This window comes from Notothenia rossii (genome assembly GCF_949606895.1).
Source record: "Notothenia rossii genome assembly, chromosome: 5".
Lineage (NCBI taxonomy): Eukaryota > Metazoa > Chordata > Actinopteri > Perciformes > Nototheniidae > Notothenia > Notothenia rossii.
The window spans coordinates 78,659,938-78,687,708 of record NC_136903.1 but is presented as its reverse complement, the minus strand read 5'-3'; the positions used below and the strand labels follow the sequence as shown (position 1 = coordinate 78,687,708).

The 27,771-nt window shown below is 40.3% G+C and overlaps 2 protein-coding genes across 8 annotated transcripts in view; both read left to right on the top strand.

The window, feature by feature from the left end:
• The first annotated feature begins 180 nt into the window (after window positions 1–180).
• On the top strand, window positions 181–11,863 carry tmem183a (transmembrane protein 183A). Its single transcript, XM_079683062.1, has 8 exons — window positions 181–382; window positions 750–839; window positions 6,991–7,161; window positions 7,245–7,404; window positions 7,639–7,819; window positions 8,869–8,949; window positions 9,072–9,227; window positions 9,580–11,863. Exons 1-8 carry the CDS (start codon window positions 319–321, stop codon window positions 9,763–9,765), a joined length of 1,089 nt encoding a protein of 362 aa, XP_079539188.1. The 5' UTR covers window positions 181–318; the 3' UTR covers window positions 9,766–11,863.
• Window positions 11,864–12,684: 821 nt separating this feature from the next.
• The window catches only part of tfeb (transcription factor EB), a 32,410-nt gene continuing 17,323 nt past the window's right edge, over window positions 12,685–27,771 (top strand). The window contains exons 1-3 of one of the 7 annotated variants that reach the window (XM_079682587.1): window positions 12,685–12,972; window positions 16,629–17,141; window positions 25,683–25,776. Coding sequence is in view for 1 of the 7 variants with exons in the window: in XM_079682583.1 (XP_079538709.1) it covers window positions 23,745–23,873 (129 nt within the window). In the remaining 6 variants the exon portion in view is untranslated. Of the gene's footprint in view, window positions 12,973–16,628; window positions 17,142–23,705; window positions 23,874–25,682; window positions 25,777–27,771 lie in introns of those variants that run through there. The other 6 variants (XM_079682586.1, XM_079682584.1, XM_079682585.1 and 3 more) reach the window with 6 other exon arrangements.

The following is a 27,771-nucleotide window of genomic DNA, read 5'->3' as shown; positions in this document are numbered from 1 at the left end:
GGAGAAATGCCCCCACCACTTTTTTTTAACACAGTGAAGTCGATGGATTTACCCCTCTTTTCTAAACTGTTGGTCACGAGAAGCCCGTGTAATGCTTGCAATGACCAGCAGGTGGCAGTAAAGCAGCAGATCGAGAAAACTTAAACGATAATCTCGCGTTACTTGTAGCGTCACGTCATTCCATGATGGCTGAAGATCCTGGCGGAACATTTTTCAATTTCTCTCTCATTTTTCTTTCTTTCTTTCTACCCCGGCTTGCCATAGCGACATGGCAGAACCAGCAGGCCCGTTAAGCGTCCACAGATCATTTGTGTCGATATGCCCAAGAAAGGGAACAGAAAACGGCTGAAATTTAAGGCAGGGGACGTTTGTTCGGAATCAGGTAGGTTACTTTTTAATTAGCAAGCAAGCTAACTCTAGCCCGCCTACTGTTAGCACTCCCCGGCCGGCTTCCCTCTTCTGTTTACAATTACATAATCGAGTTGTAATGATGTGTTCAGTGTTAAAGGCATTCTAGTTAAACACGAGGACTTGCCAAGATCAACTTCAGGGTTTCTTTTCCAGTAAGGTTATTAGCAAGGGCCAAAAGGAATATAACTGTACATGTAACTCATATGACAGGTGGGCTGTTAGTTACCTAATTTACCGCCACTAGTGGTCATGCTACGGTCTGCAGTGGTCATGTCATTGTATCAATACATATCACTTTTAACAGTATAATCATAAGGAAATAATTGTGTTCTTGCTAGTGACCGTTGCTGATTATGCTGATGCCGACCCAGCCGTTGTGAAGTCAGGGAGGCTGAAAAAGGCTGTTGCAAATGCAGTTGAAAAAGAAGGTAAGCTGATGTGCATTAAAGGTCCCATGTCATGGCCATTTCTACTGATCATAATTCCATTTTTGAGGTATACTAAAATAGATTTATACTGTGCAATTTTCCAAACTCACATTGGTTTCTCATACAGCATCTCTGTAAAGTATGTGTATTCACTGGTATTCACTCTCTGTCCTAAACGGCTTGTTCGAGCTCCTGCCCCCACTCCCTGTGAGCCCAGTGTGCTCTGATTGGTCGAGAAGCTGACAGGCAGCATCGTTCTTCAGTGCCCTACACTGTACATATCCGGCATGAATCGCTGAAAGGTTTGGGAAGCTTTGTTTCGTGAAAGGCTGGCAGAGGGTGCGGCCATAGCTCTGGGCGTGGCTACTGGGTATCCCTACGTAGCGATACCCAGGAAGAAAATGAGAAATCTCCTACGAGGCGTTTTGGGGAGGTCTTTTCTGTGTTAGAGTTTTACTCGCTACAGGGTGTACTTTCAGGGTTTTTGACTTTGCAGTTTACATGCATAAAAACCTTCATAACACACAAGGGGACGGGTAATAACCAGAAAAGCATGACATGGGACCTTTTAAGGCTGTGGTACACCTCAACAAACATAAAGGAGACTACTGTTGTGCCGTCTCACGTTGCCTGCGTCTTGGCCAAAAAGTCTTATTTGAGCCATAGATTTGAACACAGCTTCAGTGACTGCAGCCAGAGACGACGCCACACTGAGAGTCTATAGCAGGGGGTCGGCAACCCCTGGCACGCGGCACCGTAACCAGTGGCACACTAGGAATAAGTGTGCAAAAATATTTAAATGGTATTTTCGGATCCTGATCGAGACCGCCGCCAGAGCGTGTCTCCCCGTTACCTGCAGAAGGAAGCCATGCACGTAACGCAGCCCCGCTCTCTTTAACTCGAAGCGACTTTCTGCCGCTTTCCTCCGTGGTCTAGAGCTGATCGTTTCACCACGGAGGAAAGCACTTCACTAATTGCAGTACCCATAAGGAGCTGTACAAATGCCGCAGTTTTTGCGTTGCTGTGTATTTAGTTGAAAGCCCAGTGGCGATCAGCTCATCTCTCATCGAAATAATATGCTACAAAGGGGCGGACTGGCCATCTGTGTGTTGAACTTTCCTGTCGGCTCCCAGACCGTAGTCGAGGAGGGCAGAAGCAACAAGCTTCAGGTTCAATAACCCACTTTAGCTTAAATGACTGGAGAGAGGCGAGCTCTTCTTGGGAGGCCGTTGCATTTATTTAGCTGTTCTTCTGTTTCACAAAATACATCACAGACCTCCGTTTTTCTGCTTCCTTGTTTCACTTCCAGAAACATACACACGTTCCCTCACTGTCGCTCTAACATCCACAAACACACAAGCCACACTCCCCTCTCTCTCTTAAAGGGACAGCGATCTCATCTCACTCTGCATGACCCCAATACAGGTGTGCTCTGGAGAATCACAGAACGGACGATCGTCCTTATTATTATGCCGTTTAAACCAATTATTTAAATGTGTTTGTTAAATTCGGCATCATGTAAGTTGCACTGATAGGTCCACACACTGCTTCCAGCGAGGCTCCCCCGCACTCCTGCTGATAGTTCACGAGCGTCAAGCTCCTCAACCCCCCCCCCCCCCCCCCCGTTGATCATTCTCGATCGTGGCACGCTGATAACAATTTTTTTTTTAAATGGCAATTCATTTCAAAAAGGTTGCCGACCCCTGGTCTATAGGCTTGTTTGAGATGAGCAGGGCCGTCCCTGGCCAACTTGGGGCGACAATAGATGAGGCCCCCCCCCCCACCGACAGGCGTAACCTTTATTTTTTGGAAACAAAATACTTTGCAAATATAATTCCTGTTTATTATTATTATTATCAACACAGTTACTTTTTTATACAGTGAGGTAAATGGTAAATGTATGTCGTTCAGAATGCGTTTACAGGAGAATACGTCTGCATTTCCTGCCAAATACTAGCCTCAAAAAGATTAAAATATAATTAATGCAAATAAACTACTTCTACTAATAATCATAATCAATTCAATAATATAAATACTATATTTTATTATAATATAGTTGTAATAGAGTCAAGAAAAAACATGCTTATTACATGCTTAAAAACTGATATTTCTTAAAACTATTCAAATGTAGTTCCCTCTGTCAGCAACGTATCAACAACTACACACACATTTCTATCAGTATTTCTCTGTGTTGTGGTTGACATGATGATGACTGTTAAGGGGAGAGGCTGAGCATCACCATGAAATGTGCAAATTGACATACAAATTAATAAAAGGGGAACAAATGCTCCATGTTTTTTAGGCTGTAAACTTGAACTGTTATGTAAGTCAACTTGACAGACAGTTAATCACTCTTCCTCCTGTACATTAGCAGATAAAAGGCATAACATACTTGAATGAATGGTAAATAAAGAATGCTGGAAATAACTGCATCCCCATTAGCCTATATGCTATGTAGAGACTGCCTTCATGTCGTGAATGGCAATTGGCAAAAGTTTAACATTTGACTTATACAACATTCGCAAGTTGTACTCATACAATAACCCACCTTCGAGTGATGCTCTAGTTTCTTCATGTTTTTTTTTCCTTTTGCTTGCGCCGGACTGAAACTGTCTTCACCGACATCTCCTAACCTGCACTAGTGGCCGTATCAAAGCCGTGATTGGTCAGATGTCGATTCATTGCAACGGTGTCGGGTTACATACTTGCTCCCTTTGTCACTTCTCGCTCTCGCGTGTCAGCTGGGGGGAGGGGGGGGGGCGCGCGGAGAACTACGCTGAGAGCTGCGCACAAGCCGAGCTCATAAGCCGCAGCCCCCTGCGCAATGTGAGGCCTGTAGGGAGGGACGACCCTGGAGATGAGCTGCGGCTCAACTCTCACGCATCTGGCGTGTGACACACGCTTTCACTCTCAATCAAACGCTGCCCAAACTATTCTCACGCCAAAAACAAGATGAAACGGCGATCGTTTTTGATTGGTTATTTACAATGTTGAGTTGAAAGCTGCTCAAGCTGTCGATCCGCTCCCTCCCCGCCCCGCCCACTCTTAACAACGTTAACAGACAGCAGAGCAGTGGGAGCCGGTTGGTCAATCCCCGACCGGTATTGCGCATGCGCAGATCTAAGATCCAGTATAAATTATAAAAAAGTAAAAGTCTGCTGCTTATTGTTCTACTAGGCCAGGGGTCAGCAACCCGCGGCTCTCGAGCCGCATGCGGCCCTTTAAGCCCTCTGCTCTGGCTCCCTTGAGCTTTGACAAAAATAAGAAGGAAATAAAATAAAAGTATTTGTAGGACTATTTATATTTTGTTGCATGGTTGAAAATGTTTCGTATCCTGTATTTTGAGGTGATACTGTGACACATAAATAAAAAACAAAACGGTTTTAATTAGGTCAACTAAAATATCACGTCACATCGTGCTACGGTCCCGCGCTACGCTAGCGCCTTTTCTTGCAGGCGAATAACCTGACCCCCGGCTCGATGAGCGAACTATGGATAAATCAAAGAAAAGTACCGGAGGAACACAGGATTTAATTCTGCATGGACAGAGTTATATGCTTTCACAGCAAACGATGCTGGTTTACCGGTATGTTTGATATGTAGAGAGAAGTTGTCAACGGTGCTGCAGCCTTTACGTATCGAGGAACAACACTGGAGAGGAAGACAGCTGACGACCTTCAGTCATAATTCAATGGGGTATGTAATTTATTTCAGAAAACACTTTTTGTTATATTCCATGGAATGCTCTTAACGTCCCGATGGCAATGAATATATTTAATGCGTTGACAATTAAATACATACAAAACTTCATCTGTGGAAGCCGTAGCGCTGTAAAAAGTACGACCAGTCATCGGATGGCCTACCTGCCTGTCAGCCTTCCATCTGTGCACAAACTTATCTCGTGCCCTCATTGGTCATGTGTGTGTTGGAGGAGGGGCTCTGTAAGGAAGTCTAAAGGAAGAGGCAGATTTTTTCCGGTTGTGTATTTTCTAATTCTAGCGCACTCGAGCTGGTTTCGCCATTCTTACCTACCCTACCTTTAACTCTTTTTAGGGTGCAGCTATATGGTGCAGCTATATGTTTTATTTATTTCAAAGTGGGCCCATTTTAATTATATTTTTCTTCCTTCAAATGTGCAGAGGACTCCCCTGTGCTGTAAATATAATAAATAGCCTAATAAATGCAAAAAAACTGTAGTTTTTGTCTGATATAACAATAAATACAACTTTATTAGCTATCAAGCTATGAAATATGTTTTGCGGATCCAGACAAAATATTTTTTGGGAAAAAGGAGCAAAATGGCTCTTTTGGTCAAAAAGGTTGCAGACCCCTGTACTAGGCCAAAATAGAGTCAAAGAGTATATGAGAGTGAGAGTGTTTTAATTAATATATTTGGCAGTTTGGAGTAAGTCTGTAGATTTGTGTGTGTGTGTTTCATGTATAGGCCTTTCACGATAATTAATTTTGTAGGATACATTGTCCCGGAAATTATTGCGATAAACGATAATATTGTCGGCACCGTTGTATGACCATTTTAGACCACTGACATAATGATAATATATAATAATAATTCAAGTACATCCTTTCAAACTGCTAGTCACATCCTCATGTAAATGGCAATTTATCGAGTTCATTTTTATTTATCGTACGATAAGTCAATTTCAATTTCACTTTCATTAGTGAATGAAACTATGTGCCCTTTATAGTCTGTGTCCAATATTGTGTATTTGTATATATTGTATATATATCCTATATATATGCTAAGGTCCCGCTGCTGACACGATAGCAGTCATTTAGTGCGCATATGTGCAATTAAACCCATGATATCAAAATCTCACTCCAGCCAGGTGCCCAAAGTTGGCAACCCTGAGTTTACTGTGTTTTGTTTCAATTAATGTGTCATTTAGTTACAAATATGTGATTATATCTGAACAACAAAGTGGTCAAAAATCATTTTATTCATTTATTGGAAACATTTTCATGATCGCTTTTTACATTTTCATTTATTGTCATTTCCATTCAGTCAGTCAATAAGTACTATTTTTAAAATGTTAATTTGCTACATATCCACACAAACAAACAAAGTGTGCAGTCCAATGAATGTTAATCTAACTGGGTTTTGATGGAGAACATCTCTTTTTCTTCTTTATTATTTTTATTTCTATTGTGCACTCTAATCAATATTAATCTAACTATTGTTCGTTTATACATTTTAAGAATGGCGTTTATCTTTTTTGAGTTCTTATTTTATTTAATGTATTTGGGTCTACAACAGATGATACAAATGTTTTATGTCAGTAAATGTGTACGAACAGAGGCAGGGGTGTTTGTGAAAACAACGGGGACAGAGCTGGCTGCTGTCAGACGAACAGCTGTGCGGCGTCATCACAAACGGACGTCGCTTCACGTGACGCTCCGGAGGAAAGGACGTCCCATTGCTCTTAAAACTCGTTTCCCTGATTCTAGTGGTTTCCTTGCGTCTCTCCATGCTTCCCTGGTGGGAGGGACTAAACGCAGGGAAAGGACGCAAGTGAGGGACGCAAGGATTCCATTTAACCGACCTGAGATGCAGCCCAAGTCGGACAAAATGACTAGCCATCATGCAACGCACTAGCAAGACGGCGATCGCAATTGCACAGGTCTGCGTCGGTCTCGCTCATCTCAAACAAGCCTAATATCCTGTATCTGTGTCACGTGGGTTTCGCCCCTCCTCGTTGGGATGGGGGGCTTTTAAATGACTAGCGACAGGTTACAATCCATTAAATATTTTTGGACAAGTGAACGTGAAAACAGATTATAACCATTATTATAGACTGTATGATTGGAACCGATCCTTTCGTCACATAGTCACCAGATTAAATAGTTCACATATTTCCGCAAGCCAAATATCTTCCGGACTTTCCCCCAAATTACATTCTTCAGACATCTGGAGAGAAATGTACTTTGCTTGAGACAACATTTTCTGATCTCAGCAACACACACACTTGCAAGATCTGGCAACACAGCTCCTAATTTTTCAGCTAGCACCTGAAAATGTTTTATATAACTTACATTTGTGATGCTGGAAATGTTTGCTTGTTGTCTAAATATCACATTCTTAGCTAAATAAATGCCTGGACAGATCATTTAAGTGCATTTTTCCGTGTTTCAGTAAAATTACTGTGCGGCCTGGAAGCATCTCATGGTGCTGTAGAGGAGGTCCTCTCGTCTTCAGTGAGTGTCGCAGCCAACGCTTTGGACAGCAGTGATGACCTCGATCCCGAAGAAGATGGAGAAAAGGAAACTAAAGATGCCAGCAAGAAGAAAAACAAGAGGAGGAAGGGTATTATTTGTTTAAAGCTTACTGAGAAAATGTATGAGATGAAAATGCAGGACCCAAGGTTTACATGCTTACTTTTTTCACAGAAAGCAGTGAGAGCGGTGATGGCGGGCAGTATCCAGTGGATATTTGGTTAATGCTTGCCTCCTACATTCGGCCTGAGGATGTGTGCAGATTCGCTCTGATCTGCAAGAATGCCTGGACTGTCACTTGCACTGGAGCTTTTTGGACCAGGATTTACAGAAGGTGAGGTGGTTTTATTGATGAAGTCAGTGGACACCAGCCAATATTTGTGTACAGGTTACTTTATAGTGAACCAAAAAAAGCTCCAGGCTTTCATTTACACATTTTTTTGTATTAAATGACATGTTGACAAGATACATTTTTGAATGTGGTAAAATAAGTTAGCAGAACAAATCGAGTAAACTGACACTTTGTTTAATAAACATGCTTTCTCTCCCTTTCACCTTCCATCTCCAGGCACTACAAGATTAATACTGACCTGCCGTTACGTCTCCAGCCTGACTGTATTGACAGGATGGGCTCTTTACGTGCACGTGTGATTCGCTCCCTTTTCCATTTCTATGAGCCGTTCAGCTTGCGTGTCTCAAAGATTCCTGCCCTGCCAGAATCCACGCCCACAACCTTGTTTAACTCCAAGGTAAATGAGTTGATTTGCAATCAGTCACTTTACTATACAGACATGGAGCTAAAGTATTGTTAGTCCTTGTAATTAATAGATCCGACTTTTTCATGCAAATTGCTCATGGCTAACCAGGCTATCCACGACCACCCATGTTAGGCTGGAGCCACACGAGGACGTTAACGCAAATGGACGGAAATCAATATCAAAAAAGTCTTCCGTCCACAGGCAATAGGCACCAGAAACATGTCCGTTCACACGAGACCGCTCGATAGCGCTGGAGACGCTGTAGTACATATGCCGGGCCTGTAAGTGGCGCTGTACTCCTGCCACAAAAGCAGCGAAGAAGACTTCCCACCATGGTTGCCATGGTTGCCCTTCTGTTTATTCTTCGCTGTGGGCGCTCTAGCTCTTTTTCTCCCTCCCCAAGGCAAGCGTTTGCTCCTGCTGTAATTCTCTCCGGTAGTCCACCAGCAGATGAAAAACACCCTCCTCTCCGCCTCTTCCAAGGGACGAGGGGACCGTGCGGCAGAGTTTCAGTTCGACTTTTTTTCGCTGGTCAACATGTCCGTTAAAGTTTAAATCTTCCGGATAAAATTAGAAAAGTGCCGGTCAAATGTCTTCTTTGTTATTTATTGAGCTTTAAAACAAATGAATAATGACTCTATATAATAACAATATAAGAATGAAAGAACGGAGCCTCTCTTTCCCTCCCCCCTCTTCTGACAGCCCAGCAGCTGATCTCTGAGCAGGAGAGGCGGGGCTATTGCTTCAACATTTTCAAGGAAATTATCGTTTAGGCGTAAACACGGAGCCGTTTGCCCCCCAGAGCGTTTTGTTTGCAGATCTACCCACTTTGGGACCCGTTATCGCTATCGTTTATCTATCTGATATTGAACTGTAGCAGATACGACTGTTATCGTCCTCGTGTGGCCGGGGCCTTAGGCTAAAGCCAGATATTATAGAACCTAAATTATTTATATGTATACATTATGTCTCGATATTTCATTTGTATTCCTCTCACTGTGCAAATGTTGATGTTATATGCTTAATGTTCCCTGTTGTAGTGTTTACTGTCCTGGGTCAGAAAGGTTTCAGGGACCCGGCCTGAGGCATTATGGGAGTTCAACTTCAAGTTTCTTAAGCATGTAAGAAAAACATTTAAAAAACCAAATTAACTTCTTTTGTTTTGATAACGTTTTACATAGTCAGTCGTTGCTTCTGCTGTCATGTTTATTTCCGTGTGTTTCTGTGGTCATCTCCCTCGCAGCAGGGACACAGTAAGAACGGTTGTGCCAAGTCATTGTGTCTGCCAAGACAATACGAAGATGTCCACCTGAACCCAGACTCTAACTGCTACATGCTTCAGGTCACCACCCTCAACTTCATCTTCACCCCTGTGGTCATGGGCATGTCGCTATCCCTCGTGAGTAACTCAAATATGATTTTTTTTTTTTTTTTATGAGGCCTAGGGATTAGGACATCATGTTTATGACTGAGACTCTATCAGAGTTTATCGGTTTATTGAGGCCACATAAAAGATCAGAATGGATAAAGACAGACAGACATGGGTAAATCTCCTTCAAAACATTCAGAATATCTTCCCCTATTTGTCATGTTATGCTTACAACTGTATTTTAATTTTTGGCTAATTAATCTGCTTTGGCCTATATTATCTTCACGCACAAAGGATATAATACGGTTTTGGATAATGGCTGGTGTACCAGGTATCCTTATCTCCTCTTCAAATCCAAACTTGTCTGTTTCTCTTCTTGTAGTTCACAATCAACGTTAGCACAGACATGCGCCACCACCGTGTCCGCCTGCTGTTCCAGGACTCTCCGCTCCGGTGGGGGAAGAAGAGGGGGGATCAAGGCGGCACCCAGGTGGTTTTGGATCCCGTACAGAGTGTAAAGATCATGGAGTGGTGGCACCCACAGTACCCCTCCTCAGCCTTTATATAGGAGCCATACCCTTCTGGCAGGACGTCCATTCAATGAGAAGTCTTCAGATATCTCAGCCTGACTGCTGAACCATGGATTAGGTTTATTTACTTATTTTGGAATTTACTATCCCCATCAACATTTCCATCATCAACTTTTTTTAATTGTCATTGTTGGATAAAATTGTTGTTAAAGAAAGTCAACATTTGATGGCCATAGATGGGATGGAAACCCCACTCCCATTTTCAAAGTCAAACGTTGTTGCATACCTATCCACCACTGCAACCTCAGCACCCAGCGTTTAGTGTTATTTAAACATCATCATTTATCCCAGATGTAAATCATGTCCTGCAGAATTGTCCACTGTGAACATTACTCTTAGTAATATTAGGGCTTGTTATGCATAAAAAACAAATCTGCCACCTCCACAGAGGAACATTGGCAGTACTCTCGACAATTTATAAAGAAAAATTACAAAAGATTAGTAGTAGTTTCTCATTCGACAGCTGAAAGAAATCAAACGTCAAATTGCTTTGCATTGTTATCTCAAAGTTACCTGTGACATGATCACAGTGGTATTTGATAGATGATACATATTGATTTATTGCCCAGCCCTACAGATATGCCAGAGGAACATGTACATTTGATCTCCCGGTTGCATTCAAAGACTCAAAATCTGGCGTTATTTTACATTTGAGAACATTTTGCATATTGAATATACATGTGTCACACAAGTTTTATTTTTAACAAGTGAATGAATGGGTTCAAACTAGGGCTGAACGATATATTGTGTCATGGCGATAACCGCGATATGCGCATATTCACATGGCAGGGAAGTGTGATTTTATTAATTTTTTCTAATACGTTTTTTTTTTCTTCATTTTAGGGCGTGCGATATTAAGTAGGTACATTAACTCAAACACGTCGTGTTACAATTAATTTGCTGCTTGCTACAAAAGGAAAACTTGCGTGGCTCTCATGTCAGGGGTACTTGAGTGAGTGACATGCAGGCTCTGCATGCACAGCAAGCCACCAATCACAATAATCTTTGATCAGATCACAGCAGGCCCCGCCCTGCTAGTTTGCAGACCATCAAAACACCGGTAAAAAATGAGCGAGGCACAGGAGGCCAATACCGGAGAGAATGAAGATTTACTTCCAAAAAGAAAAGCAACATCTGCCATCTGGAACTATTTTGGATACAAAAAGTTTTTTCTCTTCTTCATTCACAGATGAACCCCCTTATTTGAGGGTAAGCAACATGAATTATCATGACATGTTAGAACATGACTTAAGGTATGATGAGTCAACCAGTTAAGATCCATACTGTACGTCCGTGACTAAAATCCTTCATCCGGTTAAATATAGTTTTAAAAAAACGCAATATATATCGCAGGGGAAAAAAATATCGCAATGTCATTTTTTTCAATATCGTACAGCCCTAGATCAAACATTTGTTCTGCCCTTCCTTTTGTTAAGCTTACAACATCTTTATTTTGCGTTTTGACAAAGTTGCAGCAAGAAAGTTGTATTCTTTTAAGATCATGTGTTTTGCTGATATATGTAATTTAAAGGCAGCCACACTTAGTATTATGTAAATATTAATGACACTGCATTTCACACAAGGGGACAAAGAGATGATTTACCTCTGATGTCGTCATCTACTTATCTCCTGATCTGGGCAATGTTTGATTTCTTGTGTTTTTTGGAATATAATATATAAAATATCTTGTTTGTCTCCCTGCTGACTATGAGCCATGTAGGCTACTATACTGTCTCTCTTGTAAAATCACGTTCTCAAATAGTTTGAAGTGGTCTGTCTTATGAGTCTTGTATGTGAGTTGAATCATACCAATCATATTCTTGAATTGTATTGGGAGAGATCTATCATTTATATTAATCTATCCATGGATCAGACATAGTGGAAGCTATTTAAGCTGGATTGATTTACATCTATTTGTGCATGAAAACATATTAAATGAACCACAAACATTTCACACTGATGAAAACAAAATCAAGATAGCTGAATGTTCTGATTAGCACCAGTTGTTTGTTTTATCGTGAGTTGCATTGATAAATAAACTACACTGAAATAAAAACTCAAACTGCCCATTCAAAATGCATTCAGTCATATGTTTTAGGAAATGTTGATTAACTAAACATTCAATTTATTTTTAGAATTTGCTTCCCTCTTGTTGTCCTATTGGGTACTACCGGTGTGCTCTAAAATTAACTGAATAAAATAAGGCTCTCCTTCACATTGCTTTACCTGTAAGAATATTAGTGTACTTGAACTGTAACATGCTATATTTCCTTGAGAAACAAAGCAGCACTTTATACAGAAACCTGGACGGCCCATTTCCTGAAATACAGCTGTGGGACGTCAAGATGGTATTTACAACTCCACAAATAAACTCATGCCTCCTGCCAATATGCCGGATATATAAAACAGACAGAAATGTGAGTTTTGGAGTTGGACATGGATCAACAGTATATGGGACTTATTAAGAGGTTTAACCTATGGGTTTAACACAAATACACAAATTAGCCTCAAATAAACAAAGATACTGCCAATAAGACAGTTTCCACTAAATTGTTGAACACTTAAGAATTTGAAAAGATACTAATGTATTTTAAACGATTTCTATCAAAAGCCTTCATCCTAACACTGACACATCACACTGAAACAGGAATTAAACTAAAATGCGTCATAAATATGAAACCATATCACTGAAAGAAGCGTCTCAATTGCAGGCGGTTTAAAACAATAAAGTTGTCTCCGTCCGAGTTGTTCTTGGAACTCTTCAGCTAAAGTTAGAGGACCTCATAAAACTATTTGCAGTCAACAGGCACAACGTCATCGCCTCGAAATACCACTCTGTCGAAGATATGAGGAAAAACTACATTTCCCACAAACCCATCTGCGCTTTGCCATTGGTGGTAGCACAGGTGACCGCAGACGCTTTGAGTTATGACAACATCTCGACGGACAAAACGAAAACAAATTAGCCTCCGAAGTGCCAGTGGTGGTGGGTGGTACACGCCGTAGCAGTCTGTGGAAATACAGAGAAACTTGAAACTCTTAGAAGCTTCTTGTCCTCTTTAACGCGTGTTTCTCTCCCGATAATCGCGGCCGGGTTCGGTATTGTCAGAGCGCATGAGAGAAGTGGGCACGCACTTTTGGTGAACCTGACTTCTTTACTTCGGTCTGTCTGACCTTCAGAGCTGGTAAGTGATATTTTACCACCACCACTGAAAAATAGCTTCTGCAAAACACTACTAACTCTAGAAACCCCGGCGAGCATTAATTCAAATTGCGTATTTCCAGATTGAAATGCAAAATAGAGCGATAGCCTATAGAGAATAATTTAGTTTAAAATGAAAATGATCTAATGTAAGTCCTTAGGCAATTGAAGGCATCACTGTCTTTCTGCTATATCATCGCACAAATAGTTAAACAACACTTCAGGCTTTGTAGACTAGACGTGTAACGCTAGCAACATACTGACAGCTACTGTCCTTAAACTTAACATAGCATCACAAATCAAAGTGCATCATTCGTTAAGTCTTTGCTTCCAGGTCATGATTATGTTATTATGAATCCACATTGAATAATTGTTGGACATTCAAAAGTTTATTTAAAATACAAAAGAAATGAAGAATTGCACAAAGTAATTCACATAATAGTATGAGAATAGCACAAATTCACATTTAGCTGTTAGACTTTTTGGAAGAGGACACTGCTACCACTTTGGGACCCACTAGGTTAGACACTAATGCACCACTTTCCCCTGTATACTGTCATCAGTAGAGAGCTATTGCCATTTATAAGCAGTGGCCAGCCGGTATCAGTAACAACACCTCAGCCCTGGGGTATGCTTCTATGTATAAGCTGTGACTGTAAACTGTACAGACTATACTCTGCTGTGTATTCAAGTGCTTTGCTTTAAAGTCTTGCATGGTGCAAACATAAAAATAATGGAGGCAGCACTGACTATTTATGCCCCCTTCATCCCCTCTGCAGCATAATGCACATACTGTGTATTTATTTATAGTGTGCCTGCATGCAGAGTGAATTATGTATTTAGCCTGATGCTTTCCAGTAATGCAATGTCAAAGTTTTATTCCAGTTTGAATGTTTTACATATCCCGGGAGTTTAGCTGTGATTTTAAAAGGAACCTTGCTGCATTTAAGTGCGACATGTATTAATCCACCTCAATATTATGTGTTTTTCCCTCGCTTTTACAATATATAATAATCTCCCATGATAAATATAAATGAAGATTTACCACGGTTAAGGTCTAACGTTATCCCCTCCATAGTCTGTCGGAAGTCTGTAGGTCCGATTGCCTGTCTCAGTGGTCACCGACCAGTGTGGTGCGGGTAGATCGCGCACCGTTAAAACAATAAAAGTAACAAAAAAAATAAAAGTTAAAAAATAATGTTTTTTCTTTTAACGTTTTTAGATGTAAGCCTATCATCCACCACCCCTTTAGCAGGTGTTAAATGTTGCACCTGCATGCAGCTTCAGTGGATAAGCCTCACAGTTAAAATGGCACTTTATGTTATCTGCTCACTTCAAGATGTTGTTTTTTTCTTTGTTGTGGTTGCTGTCAACAAAATAATGCACATTCACTCAAACAAATGGAAAATAAGCTACATACTGAATGAATACTGAATGTAATGAACGAAACTTAAAATGATAGGTATGATATCAATATTTATCCTTTTTGACATGTTAGTTATGTTGTGTTCTTGGTTTAATCAAATTGGAAGTTGCACCAAATGATTTGATGTAATTCAGATGCAATTAGCCTACATAAAAGGCCTCAAATTGGAAGTACTGTCTGGGCCGTCTTTTTCACTCAATTCTGCAATAGGTAGATCTCGCCTTTCACCAAGGCCAAGGTCGAGGATCTTGGGCTTTAAAAGGACCACTGCTTTAGATATGTGTACCATCTAAATCACACCAACCAAGTGTTTGACACTTCACCCTGACCCCTGACCTCTCCGATCGGCCTCTGTGATCATCTTTAGCTCTTAACGGAACCAAATCATGGTCAGAGCAGAACAGCCTCAATAGGTCTGAATATAGCTTCTAACTGTTAAGTTTCTACTTATATTCATGACTTGACTACTTTTGTTTTTACTTCTTAAGAAATGAACCCTTTAGCTTTTAGCGAGAGCGCTAATCTAGAGACCATGTTGTGTTAGGAGATGCTATGATGACAGCTCATAAAGTGAGATGCCCAAAATAGAACATCTCGAGCACAGCAATCCCATTAAACTATGCATATGATTATTTATGACATAGATTGTGAAATAGGGCTTTGAAGGAACTGAAACCATGGAAAACCACACAATAACCATTAAAAAAAAGGGCACTAATCAAACAATCAGCATTTAATAATCCTTTTAATGACTTAGTATAAATATGCCTGTTAGGTTCAGTAAGGTGTTTCAGGTGCTTTCAGTTGATTCTAGGAAAATAAGTGTTTCAGGGAAGTTGCGCTGGATCACTGAGGTCAACCACACTCACAAATATAGTTTCTTGGTGGCATGTGGGCTTTCCTTAATGTGTTTTGATAGAAAATCAAAACAGATAGTGACATTAAAGGAAACAAGAACTTCCAGCACTTTGTTGTTCACTGTAACGGAGACACAGATGGGTATCCACATGCATGGGGGCATGTTCAGCTGCAGGTCTCAGGAAATAATGTGTTTTTTGATGCATGAGAGTAGTTTATTTGGCTCAGGCAACCACAGTAAATGCATATCAACATTCATGAACACAAACACACACAGACACTGAGTGAATGAGTTGTTGGTGTGAGTTAAGGCCATAGTACTGGAGTGTATTTTGTTCCACATAAAAATGAAGTAGCACGCAAGTTAGTTCAGCAGTTATGTAGTCACATGGTTTAAACAGGAATTATCGTTCTCCTGGTCGGATAAAATTACTTTCTCAAGCTATCTTTGTTTGGTTGTCTCTGTCTCTCCTTTTCACCTCCTCTATCAGCCTCTCCTCATTTCAGCGAATCCATGAGTGAATGAAAACATCTCCGTTGTGTAAAAAAAGATAAATCTACTCTATTGTGATCTGGCACAAAACTGTCTGGAAATGTGATACTAATGTAGTGCTGCTTCATATCAATAAAACAATTTAAAGTTAACTATATCCTCGTTATTCTATCATGTGCCTCTTGGCGTAATTATATAATATTCTTAAGAATGCCTCTGAACTAAAATCCTGTGAAAAAGCACACAGAAGATAACTTACAATAAAAGCTGCCTGCAACACAGTATCAGAAAATCTTTATAAAACAAACGTTGGACGTCATAACCAGTTGTGTTTGAGAAAAAAGGATAAAGCAGGGTGTCTGTGTGGCTGTTGAGACTTTTACCTGCTCACTCTCTCCCTCTTTGCCAACACAAGCATGTGAACAGAATAGAAACAGGGAAAAATGGGACACATGCATATAGAGGAGTCGTTGGGGTTATTGAGTGCACACAAAGTACGAGGGGTCAGGGGTTAGTTAACACACTGAGCGGCGAGGTCATTGTCAGCAAGGTCAGAGGTGACCGGCCACTATGTTGAGCAGCAGTGATGCCTGGCAGACTAATCACACTCTCTCCAAAAGAACAGTAGCAACCTGCTCAGATTATTTCATTTCATTTTTATTTGTCCCGTTCATGGTACGCAAAACCAAATGTGCAATAATTGCCACAAAACAGGACTCTACCAAAACACCATTGAGCGAAAAGGAGCAGGGAGAAGAATACAATCTTATGTGACCTGCCCCTTTCTAAAAAAAACAAAATAAATACAAATAGCTGGTCTGCACTTCATAATAATACTTTTTTTTTTTTTTTTTTTCCACAGCCAAACATAACAGTATCTTAGGATACTAAGAGAAACACAAACAAAAAAATACTTATTTCCAGCTTGACGGTTAACGGAAAGAATCAAAACAACACCAAAACATCACATGTATAAGGAAAAGAAAAGGAAAGTGCAACACGCTCATCTGAGTCCTACTGGAGAAGAAGGTGGAAAGCGACGCATGATGATAATAATAACAATAACAACAATAACAATGGCAATGGGACCCGCAAATACAGAAGAGACATCACATCAAAAACATGAAGGACCTGAGTACATAGACTTATTCACATTCTGCTTCATATAGACCCATCTTTCTTAATTTATGCAACTTCTTTAACTGGAAAAGATAGTCCAGTTTCAAGCAATACAACCGCCCGCAGAGGGGATCGTTTTGTCCATCTACAATATTGGAATAACCAAACTACTGGTTGGATTTGAGCATAACTTTTCCATCGCTTGTGTAACCTTTCTGTGTTTGAAGGTGAACAATCTTGTCCCACAAATGCACACGTAAGCACAAACTTTACATCCTGTGTGTATGGAAAAGTGTGCTTGTGTGTGTGTTATATTTTCAGCTTCATTGGACTCAGTCCGCTTGAAAGTGTTGGAGATGGGGTTCATTCTCTTCAGGTAAACAAAGGCAGCGGGACACACACAGGCACACTGAGTAGGCGCAATGGATATACTCTAGTGTGAAAGAGCATCAGGTGTGTGTGTAAACACAGCTTCCTCCATACGCCATATGGACAGATCTCCCGTGACCCGGACAATGTTTTCACCGCTTCGTGACTGGAGCAGGAAAAGGAGAATAAGGGAAGTGTCTTTATGGTGTTTTGGTTTTCTCTGAGAAATAAAAAAAGACCTAAGGAATGACTGAATACGTTTTTAAGCTCAGACTTTTTGAACCACAGGATCGACAATTAGCATGTGTTATATGACAACATGACCCATGATTTATCAGATGTGAGCGTGGGTGGGGCATTTTGAGGGCATGTGCTGAGTGTGTGACTCCACTTCCTCATCTTATCTCCACTCCACTGTTTCATATCCTCTTTTGACTGACAGACAGTAGTGAGGGTCTTACGCAGTCTCGCTTTTCTGTTGAAGAATGGCGTCTCTGCTGCATCTGTGTGCACAAACTGCAGCTGGCCTGTTGTGTGCAGCTGGGCAATTTGCTTGTTAGTGTGAACTGCAGGGGTGAAGCTCGCAGTGGGCAGTTGTAGCTTTGTGGAACGTTAGCTCTAACAGGGGCCTCCAGTGATTTCATAGCTATCTCTGTATAAAGATGTTCATCATCTCAGCTATGTTTTTAAGACCTGACTGTTCCCACATTAACACACTTAAAGTTGAAAGTATGACTATATTGTAACAAAGCTTTCAAATTGTATTGTAATTGCCTTAAAAGCTTTTCTTCGAAATAAGCACATACAAACCAAATATAATATATATAATTATCGCACTCTTCACTTGCAGTTTCACATCTTTTTAAGATGGTGTTCCTGTTGTCTGTGGAATATCCTAAGATAATTCTGATTTGCTTCAGGAAAATGTGTTTTCAAGGCTCAATACAGCGTTGAAGATTTTAAGATTGATTTCTTTATCTGCTTTTAATACCCCCCAAACCACAGGATTTGTATTTTCAACAGTCGGCATTGCGATTGTTCGACTGAACACTGCCTCTTACTCTTGTATGAACTCTGCGCTCCCTCAATAATATGCCCCCTGGGCTCCTCAAACAGGTTTGCCATTATGCTTATTCCTAGTATTCTTTCCAGTGGTTGTAGACTAATGGGAATAAAAACAGAAAGGTTGTTTCAACATTACATTTCAGTATTGATACATCTCGTCTGGTTTCATATGATGATATTTTAAAGAAACACACTGATGACTCATTACATGACTGTACGAATACTGTCACGTTGGATCTTTTGTCTTTGGTTGGGAAAAGTATGTTTTACTAATGGGGTTAGTTTTAATGCCAGCATATTCAGACTTGTTTTGTAACTGTTATAACATCAAGCTATTCAGTTAAAGGGTAGGTAAGAATGGAGAAACCAGCTCGAGTGCGCTAGAATTTGAAAATACACAACTGGAAAAAATCTGCCACTTCATTCAGACTTCCTTACAGAGCCCCTCCTCCAACACACATGAACGTGCACATGACCAATGAGGGCACGAGATAAGTTTGTGCACAGATGGAAGGCTGACAGGCAGGTAAGCCATCCAGTTATTTGAGCCAAGCCGGCTCAGATGATTGGTCGTGCTTTTTACAGGGCCACGGCTTCCACAGAAGACATTTTTATTTATTTATTGTCAAAGCATTTATTGTATTCATTGCTATCGGGATGTTAAGAGCATTCCATGGAATATAACAAAAAGTGTATCTGAAGTGAATTACCTACCCTGCCTTTAAGATGGACAATTGTCCATCTTACTCCATCTTAGCAACTACACATTGCTAGTAGCTACCTTGGGCCTATTGAAGGTCACATTGCTTTAAGTGTTTCCTGTTGATAATTCAAAAGGACAGTGTTTTCTTCCATTTAAGCTGATGAAACTTGTCTTTGATTTTGCAATTAAATATTAATCTACAAGATTCTTAAAATGTTGGCTCCTTCCTATGACTCATAAGCCTTAGAACACCAAGTTCCCTTAATGTTACAGGATGTAGTTAATCCTGAAGCTGTTTGTTTGCTGAAGGTAAATGAAGATCAGACCTTTGCTGTGGCCTTTTTAAGTCTGATACAATATTTACTCTGTTGAATCCAGTCTCTAGACATGCCTCTACCTTTAGTTCACACTGGTGAATTTAGAAATATGCACATGCCTTAACTGAGTTGCCAGGATTTTCAATTTGTCAACATTTCACAATATCTCGAAAGCTTGTAGATTATTCTTATTTTTAAGAATCAAATTTCTGTCACTTGTTTTTGTTTTAAGATGACTAAGAAGTCTGACATAGGACACATTTGAGGGTCCCTCTGCAGCGTCCCAGGAACTAGTCAATAATCCAGAATCCATATTGTTTTCTACTTTGAATTCATGTGATTTAAACAGGTATTCATTTCTATAAAGTGTTTGTGTATAAAAAGAGGAAGACGGAGGAACTTTTGCACTTCCAAAATCAACTAGTGCTGTTGTAATACTTCTTGAATTAAGTGGCATGACTCATTTGGTGATCTTGTTCAAATAAGTTATTTCCAGAGGTGACTAATACATTGATATTGATCAATAGTAACATTATAAGTTCAGGATTCGTGGTGTTAGTGGAGATCTCTCATATAAACCGGTGTGATAGAACTGTACAGCTGAGGAACTTAATGATGCTCCTTATAAAATCCATAGCTGGCGCTGTCTTTATTTTTAAAGGGCTGAAATGCAAAGCAACTTTAGTAGCAGCACTGTACCCTGCCCGCGTCTATTGACATCTTTATTGGACAATCTCTTCCTCCTCTCTGTTAGTGTTAGCTGTAGTCCGTGGAAGAATCTTCTCCGGAGGAAATGTAGTGATCTACTGTATAAGGTTGTATGTGTGCGTCTGTGTATAGAGACACAGCATTCCTTTGTCTGCGCTGCTTAATCAAAAAATGGCCCCATATTTGGTCAGAGGACAAGTAATGGATGCTGATCTGACACACTATCACACAAAAAGACACACACATCACAGAGGAAGGTCGCCTGTAAACTTATCTTATTGATACTCGTCCACTTGACCTCTCCTCGAACTCTTGCTTCACGTGTTTTCACGTGTTTTCAATTGTTTCTTACCTTCTTGCCTCCCTCTCTCTCTCTCTCTATCTCTCTCTCTCTCTCTCTCTCTCTCTCTCTCTCTCTCTCTCTCTCTCTCTCTCTCTGCGCAGTTCTTTCTCACTTGCTTCTACTCAAAGGTCTGAAGGGCTAAAAGGCATTCACATTCTTCATACTGATGGTAATTAGTTTTCAACTTGCCTACCAGTTGAGAATGAAAACAGGACAGAGACAGATAGAGGGACGAGGAGTGTGCTTAGTTAATAACAAGTTATGGTGTGTGGCGACCGTAGTGAAATAAATGCTTGTGTGTATGTGTACCTTATCTCCCGAATGCCTTTCATTCCGTTTCACACATGGTGACTCTCACTCATGCAAAAACAGAAATGCTGTACTTCTGGTTGGCTGGTTATTGCTCTACTTTCTCTCTATAGCACGCAAACACACATATTCTCACATTTATTTACTCAGTATTAATGACATTGAACTAATGTTATCTAGGGTTATCTAAAAATAAACACAGAATGGCTCAGTGCATTATGATTTCAGCATCCGGCCACAGCAGCCATTATATCAACTTTTGATACTTTTACTGTATGTGTTTTTATTTTTTTTAATCAACTACACATATATGCAAAGTTTAATAAAAACTTATGCAACGAGAAGATCCAACTCATTTGAAAAAATAACATATTATTTATTTTGATTTATGTATTTAGGTTAATGTATTTGTTTATGATTTATGTAATCAGAAGCAGGCTTTATTCTCAAGCACACAACTTGAGGTCACCTAAGGTCATATCATGATGCACTTAGGAAAGTTTAACAGTCATTTTACGGCCAAGGGTTGATTCAACCTAAATAACTTTATTTAAAAAGGTGCACATATATATGTTTGATATCGAGGATAATGTGTATAAAATGATTTGCAATATGTATAATTATTATACAGACATCATTTTAGGTAAACATACTGTATAATATAATATAAATTGTAGACCAATTTTCCTGCAACCTTAGGAACTCTTAGGTGTTTGGTATATCGACGCTGCTGTTTGTCCTTAGCACAGCTGGATTAAACCTCACTAAGTCATATCATCACAGTCGGTCCAACAACTGTCTATGTTTGTGTGCAACCTCTTTGTAGCCATAGTGACAGAGGGAGTAAATTGAGGAAAACGTAGACAAGTTAAAGAGGGTGTTGGGTGAAGTGTGCGTGCATGTGTGTATTTGAGTCTTGGTAGGCCATTGTCAAAAGAGTACAAGGCTGTCTTGGTCGATGATTTGCCCTCCTACATATACGCCTTATAATTGGCCTGACGCCACAGGAACGCATCTTTTTCAACCAATAAGCTGAGGGCCCCGGGGGGAGTCCTGCCCCTGGACCAAAATAACACAGTAAATACACTGCGGCCACTATGAGAACTGGAGCTGGCCCGCTTTTGAATGCTTTGTGTATAAACAAGTAAAAGCTTGTGAGCCCGGTGCTGCTGAACCATGCTGGTCAGTGTTCTCCTCTGTTGTGATAGGCACAACAAGCTGAGTGGCACTCTGATACCAGTGTTTGTGTTCCTGCATTCAGAGATACAGGATGGTGTAGGGGAGTTTAGATGGGAGGGAACTAATTAGAAGGGATCTTATACTCGGGTTAGATATAGCGATGGAAGAGTTTTATTAACTTATTGCACACGAATGATCCATCTAACAAGCAGCTGCACATACGCTCTGCATTTGGCCTTCATGTGTGCCGACGTGTGTGTTACAGCCCGAGGCAGATTGATTTGCAAGTACATTTTTTAGCAGGAATTGTTCTGGTTTAATTAGCCAACTGTGACGTCTAATGAGTGGCGATGGCTTTACAGTTTTATAGTGTTTGGCCCAACAGTGGAAGTCAGTGTCCTGTTGCATTATGACACATGATAAGGAAACCTGTCAAATTGCTGTTTTTTTTTCTCTTCTGAAACCTTTATTGTATGTTGAACGTAGGGATGCCAGAAACTGACCATGATCAAATTCGAAAATCGGACAGCCCTGGCGAATATTAATCGATTCTTCGCCGCCGCCAAAAGATTTACTTCAATCAACTCACAAGTACCCAGTCAAAAGGAAATCTCTGTCAATCTCTGAGAAGGAAACGCACATTACTGTAGCTAATCAGTGACTATAAAATGATTCAGAGACACCATCAGATGGATATAACACACTTAGAAATCTGTAGTTACCTGCATAAAGATGTAACTTTTTGTTTGAATGTTAGAACAGCTTGGATTCATAACATTGTACAAATATTCTATTGTTAATATAATGTTATACTTAAAGTAAAACTAAGTTCTAAATGCTATCTACACTGCATTGTAACATCTAAATTGTTCTAAAGTTAAATATCTTATGTAATTGCTTGCACCTTGTTTAAAACTAATCAGTGACTTTTGAAATTCATTAAAATCTGTTTCTGTTAGTCATTTTATTTATGCTGTGATTTTAAACGCCCTATACAGTAATCTCCTATACAGGGACCATGACTTTCAGTATCCGATAACAAATATCTTAGTGCGAAACCTCTCTTTTTATTACGATTTGGCATAAGAGTGTTACAACTAATACTGAACAGATACAGATCAGAATCAGAAACCGGTGAATTGTCAAGCCAACACATTCGAGGAATTTGCCTTTCACATTAACATTCATACATAAAAATGAAACGGTGATCAAAAATAAATTGAAGTAAATATAACAATATTTACATTGAATATGGAAGATAATAAATAGCCATTTCCTGTTCTTAGGATTGTATGAAAAATTGGTTATCTGTTGAGTCTCATAACATAACCATCTAAGCATGCAGGTTTGTATTTGCGTCGCGTGTGGGAGGTTGAGTGACAGACTGTGTGGGTGTGCAATTAAAGAAGTAAATATGTTGATTCACTGCCGTAACGTTTAGGATAACATGTGCACAATGACCTAGCAAAAAAAATGCAGGAATTGCCCTTATCTATTGGTGGTTATGTATGCATGTGTGTTCCTGTATTTCAATGGTGGTCACTGCTTTAAGAAGGGAACTGGACTGAAGGAGGAGTTCAAACGATTAAAACGAAAGAGGGTAAAAAAAAAAAAAGGAGAGAGATGAGTTCACTGGACACAGGGCTCCTGTTGTTGTTTCCCCAGACCATGGCATTCAGGCTAATTTAGGGGAAGAGGAGGAGGAGGAGGAGGAGAAGGAGTAGGAGGAGGAGGAGGAGGAATAGGAAGCTGAGCTGGTGGTTATAGGAAGGGAAGGAAGGTGACTAATAGTGTCTGTCACCCAGCTTACTGCAGCTCTGCCCGTGGAGGGAGGAGTGTCCTCACAACCAGTGAAACGGCATTTGAATGCTCTCGTTACTCAGCCCTGCCAGCAAACAACTGTGTCCTTGTCAGAGAGTGTGTGTATTAACACGTGGAGCAGCAGATCTCACTTTCGTACACTATGTTGTCTTTGGGATAGTTGGACAGTTGCTGGTAAGGACTTTTTTTATACTCTCTCTTTATACTTTATGTATAAGTATCACTGTTTCTCACTGCCTGGCTGTTGAATAGGAACTGTCAATGTGAGCTCAATTCAGACCGACTTGTTAGATCAGAAATGAAAGTAAACATGTCTGGGCATATGTGTTTTTTTAGTAACATGTAGTTCCTTTTAATCACAAACTAATGCAGTAGCAGCAACAGAAGCAGTATTGTTTGAATTTCTTTTGACAGTGTTACGTTACGTTTTGACCTTTCAAAAACAGAAATAGGATCCAGAGATCTCGAGCCATCATTGCATTGTTTAGCAATGTGAAAATTGTTTATTATGCGCAGCTAAGTAGAGGCCTAATGTCAGAGCGATGGTACTGATTGTGTGCCGGTCTGGAGCGGAGACAATAAAAGTTAATACATGAAATACAACAGTTCTCCAATGTTCAAATGTTGTATGACATAATGCATCTATTTAAGGAATAGAAAATGTAAACTGAGGTTGGATTGTTGAGAGATGTTTGGAGTGCCGCTACCTTAGGACAGAATTAGCACTACACCTGGCAAAACAGGATGACCGAATGTGATTACATCTTATGATCTGTTAACCTCACTTACTTTAACATTTACTTTGAATTATTCACGTATTGTATGATCGATTAATGAAAAAGCAACGAATTTGCATTTAAAGAAAATGATGTAAGGGAAACAGCTCTAGGTTCTTTCCTTGGGTTTCCTGCAGAGGAAGTTTCTTCATCACTGACAAAACTAGGAGTTGTGAAAACGTATGGACACAAAAGGGAAGTGATGCATTGTGGTCATTATTGATGATGCAGGTCTATTGTCTTTCCTGCAATCTCATTGTGTTGTACTTTGGTTCGATATGGCTAAAAGTGTTTTAGTGCTGACAATGTTTTGTTTTGCTTTCCGCACTAATTTCACATCGCTCTCTTCTCTGATCTGTGGAGCAAAGTGACCTGAGGAAAGCAGAGTGGACACATTCACACTGGGCAAGGGTCTATCTTGGTCAGCTATTTTTAGGTAGTGTTTACAAGGTGACAGGCATAGTGATTCACACACATTGTTGATAAGTTATGGTGATGTATCCTGATGACCTTCAGAAAGTTAATGACTGTGTAGAAATGTTACTCTGTGGATTCTTTATGCATGTCAATTACTGACAAGTTTCTACTCACCTCGGGTTTACCAGAAATCTAAGGACACCAGTCATTGCACAGCAGCTGCTATACATCCAACTCTTTACCTCAACCATGCTACTAACAAGAAGAGTCATTCTTTGTAATGTATTACTTGAGGGTACTCGTTGTCCAACAAATGAAGGTGTAAAAAACATATAGAAACCACATAGAGTGCTTTAACACTTGACCACAAAATAGACTCCATTAAATAATTGCAACAGTCAAAGTTGTCTCCGTCAAAAGAATAATTTTTTTCTTTCTGAGAGTATCTTCTATTTAGACCATTTAGTGAGTTTGTACTAAGGTCTAACCATGGTCTGTTGCTCCCTTCGTTTCCGCTGTGAAAACTCTTATTCTCAAAGTTCTTAAGTGTGTGTTGCACACCTGCTGCTTCCCCAATTGAACACTTCACTGCCTCCTCAGTTGTACTTCCCCACTCTACACATCGTTATATTTTGTGTTCAAGCTATTCATTCCATTCATCCACTTTGCACTGTTACATTTGATAACCAACCACCCTTTCTTTCTTTTTGTCTGTTTTGTTTGTATCATCTTCATTCCACCTCCATCGCCTTCCTTCATCACTCTCCGCCGTCCCTGACCTCCCCTGCAGATTGCAATCCACTTTCTCCAGCATCAAGACATGTAGTCGGCAGCATAAGCAGAGTGTATTCACCCCGTTGTGAACTATTTTTCCTCTAAAAAAGGTAATTCAACATGTGTCTATGTGTGTCTGTCTCTGTGCACCAATGTGCTGCTATATTATAAGGTCAACACACTGATTGTGGAGCCCTGCATTCACACAGCAGGCTATCTTGTTATAAGTGACTTGAATAGAAATGGGAATCTTTTCTATTTAATTTCTAGTAACCCTGTACACTCTGGTGTGCAAACACAACCCCTGTGTGATGTAACTGAATCTTGTGTGTTTTTTGCAATTAGTACAGATGTCAGATTGTCAACTTGACTGTTTATATATTTAAAGCAGCAATTGACCCAGCTGAATTCCAATCCTGAGTGTTGAAAATTCAGTCTGCATGGCCGAATAGTTTGGTATGTTTTGTCGCCAAGGGATACAGGTGTGTGTGTGTGTGTGTGTGTGTGTGTGTGTGTGTGTGTGTGTGTGTGTGTGTGTGTGTGTGTGTGTGTGTGTGTGTGTGTGTGTGTGTGTGTGTGTGTGTGTGTGTGTGTGTGTGTGTGTGTGTGTGTGTGTGTGTGTGTGTGTGTGTGTGTGTGTGTGTGTGTGTGTGTGTGTGTGTGTGTGTGTGTGTGTGTGTGTGTGTGTGCGCGCGCATGTGTGTGAGTTTAAAGAGGAAGGGGTAAAGAACTCCATACTTGCCATGCCAGCCATGTCACATAATCCCGACAACCTTCCCCGGTAAGTGTATGCGCTGGTTTAGGAATATTGATACTTGAGGTCTGTTTACATGCTCTACTCAAAAGCCGACAGACGCTGTAGAGCGGTAACCCACATGCACACTTTTTTTGTTCATGTCCTGCTCTCACCCCTAACTGCTCACATACACACAAACACGCACAAAAACAAAACAAGTAAAACACACCGTGGCTCAGGGGAACAGGGTGTTCCTGAAAAGGAGAACAGAGAGCCGAGGGGGTTATTTTAGTCATTAGAGGAGGCAGACAGACAGCTTAATGCGGGAAGGGTGTGTGTTGTGTGAGTGCGCATGTGCAGTGATGAAATGGCTTGTAACGTGCAAAAGCAGTGTCACTTGTGAAAGCTATGATATTAAAAGGAAGCTTGACATATCATTTAATAACCTGAAACTTAGAGGTAGTAAAGCAGCCAAAGTGATTTATTCAAAGGCTTTCTTTTTGCCAAGAATAACTCTCCTTGCACATCTTTACCCAGCCATGCCCGAGGTTTAAGTTCTTGAACAGTTTTTTGATGTGTTTGTGTCTCAGAGCAGGCCAAGCCAGGTGAAACGCACTTTATTCCAAATTTAAAAGCACCTGTGTGACCTTGAGGGATTTATTTCAATGCTTACTTGCGGTGCCAAAATGCTATATGCATGATATTTGTTTCTGTTCTTCCCGCACGCCTTTTCAATATGACTGTAAATTGTTCAAATAAAGTAACGCAGAGTGCGTACGAAATACATAAAAAGCAAAAAAGCAGATGGCTATTTAAAGTGAAATTCTAAAGTCATAGTCAATACTTGTAATGATAGAGGTAGGTAATAATCCCTGCAAAGCAGTACAAATGCTCTTCTGGGACTTCTTTACACTTGTTCGAACTTTACTGCAGGCAGACCTTTTTTTTCAATGAAGACTGTAAATGATCTTTGAAATCTGTAAAGCAGCTGTGGCCGCATACATGTGGATATACACATGCTTTGTTGTTCGAGAGCATCTCAGTAAATGCGTGTATGTTCACATCCCACATGTAGCTGCTCACAGTTGCCCGTTGAAAAGGCCTTTCTTGGCATGGCGCAGTCCACTCTAAAAATAAACACTCCACAAATTAACACCATGTCTCTGAGCACAGGTGTTATGGCCCCACACTGCCCCCAAGTGTGAGTGCTTGTGTGTTTGGGTCTTTGATCTTCTGTATGTCACACTTTGCACATGTATGTATAGAAACGTTGCAAAGCACAGCGTGTTTAATGTAGTCCATGTTTCCATTGTGGTCATATTGTTGGCACATATGATGATGTGACTAATCTGTTGCACAATCCAGAGGT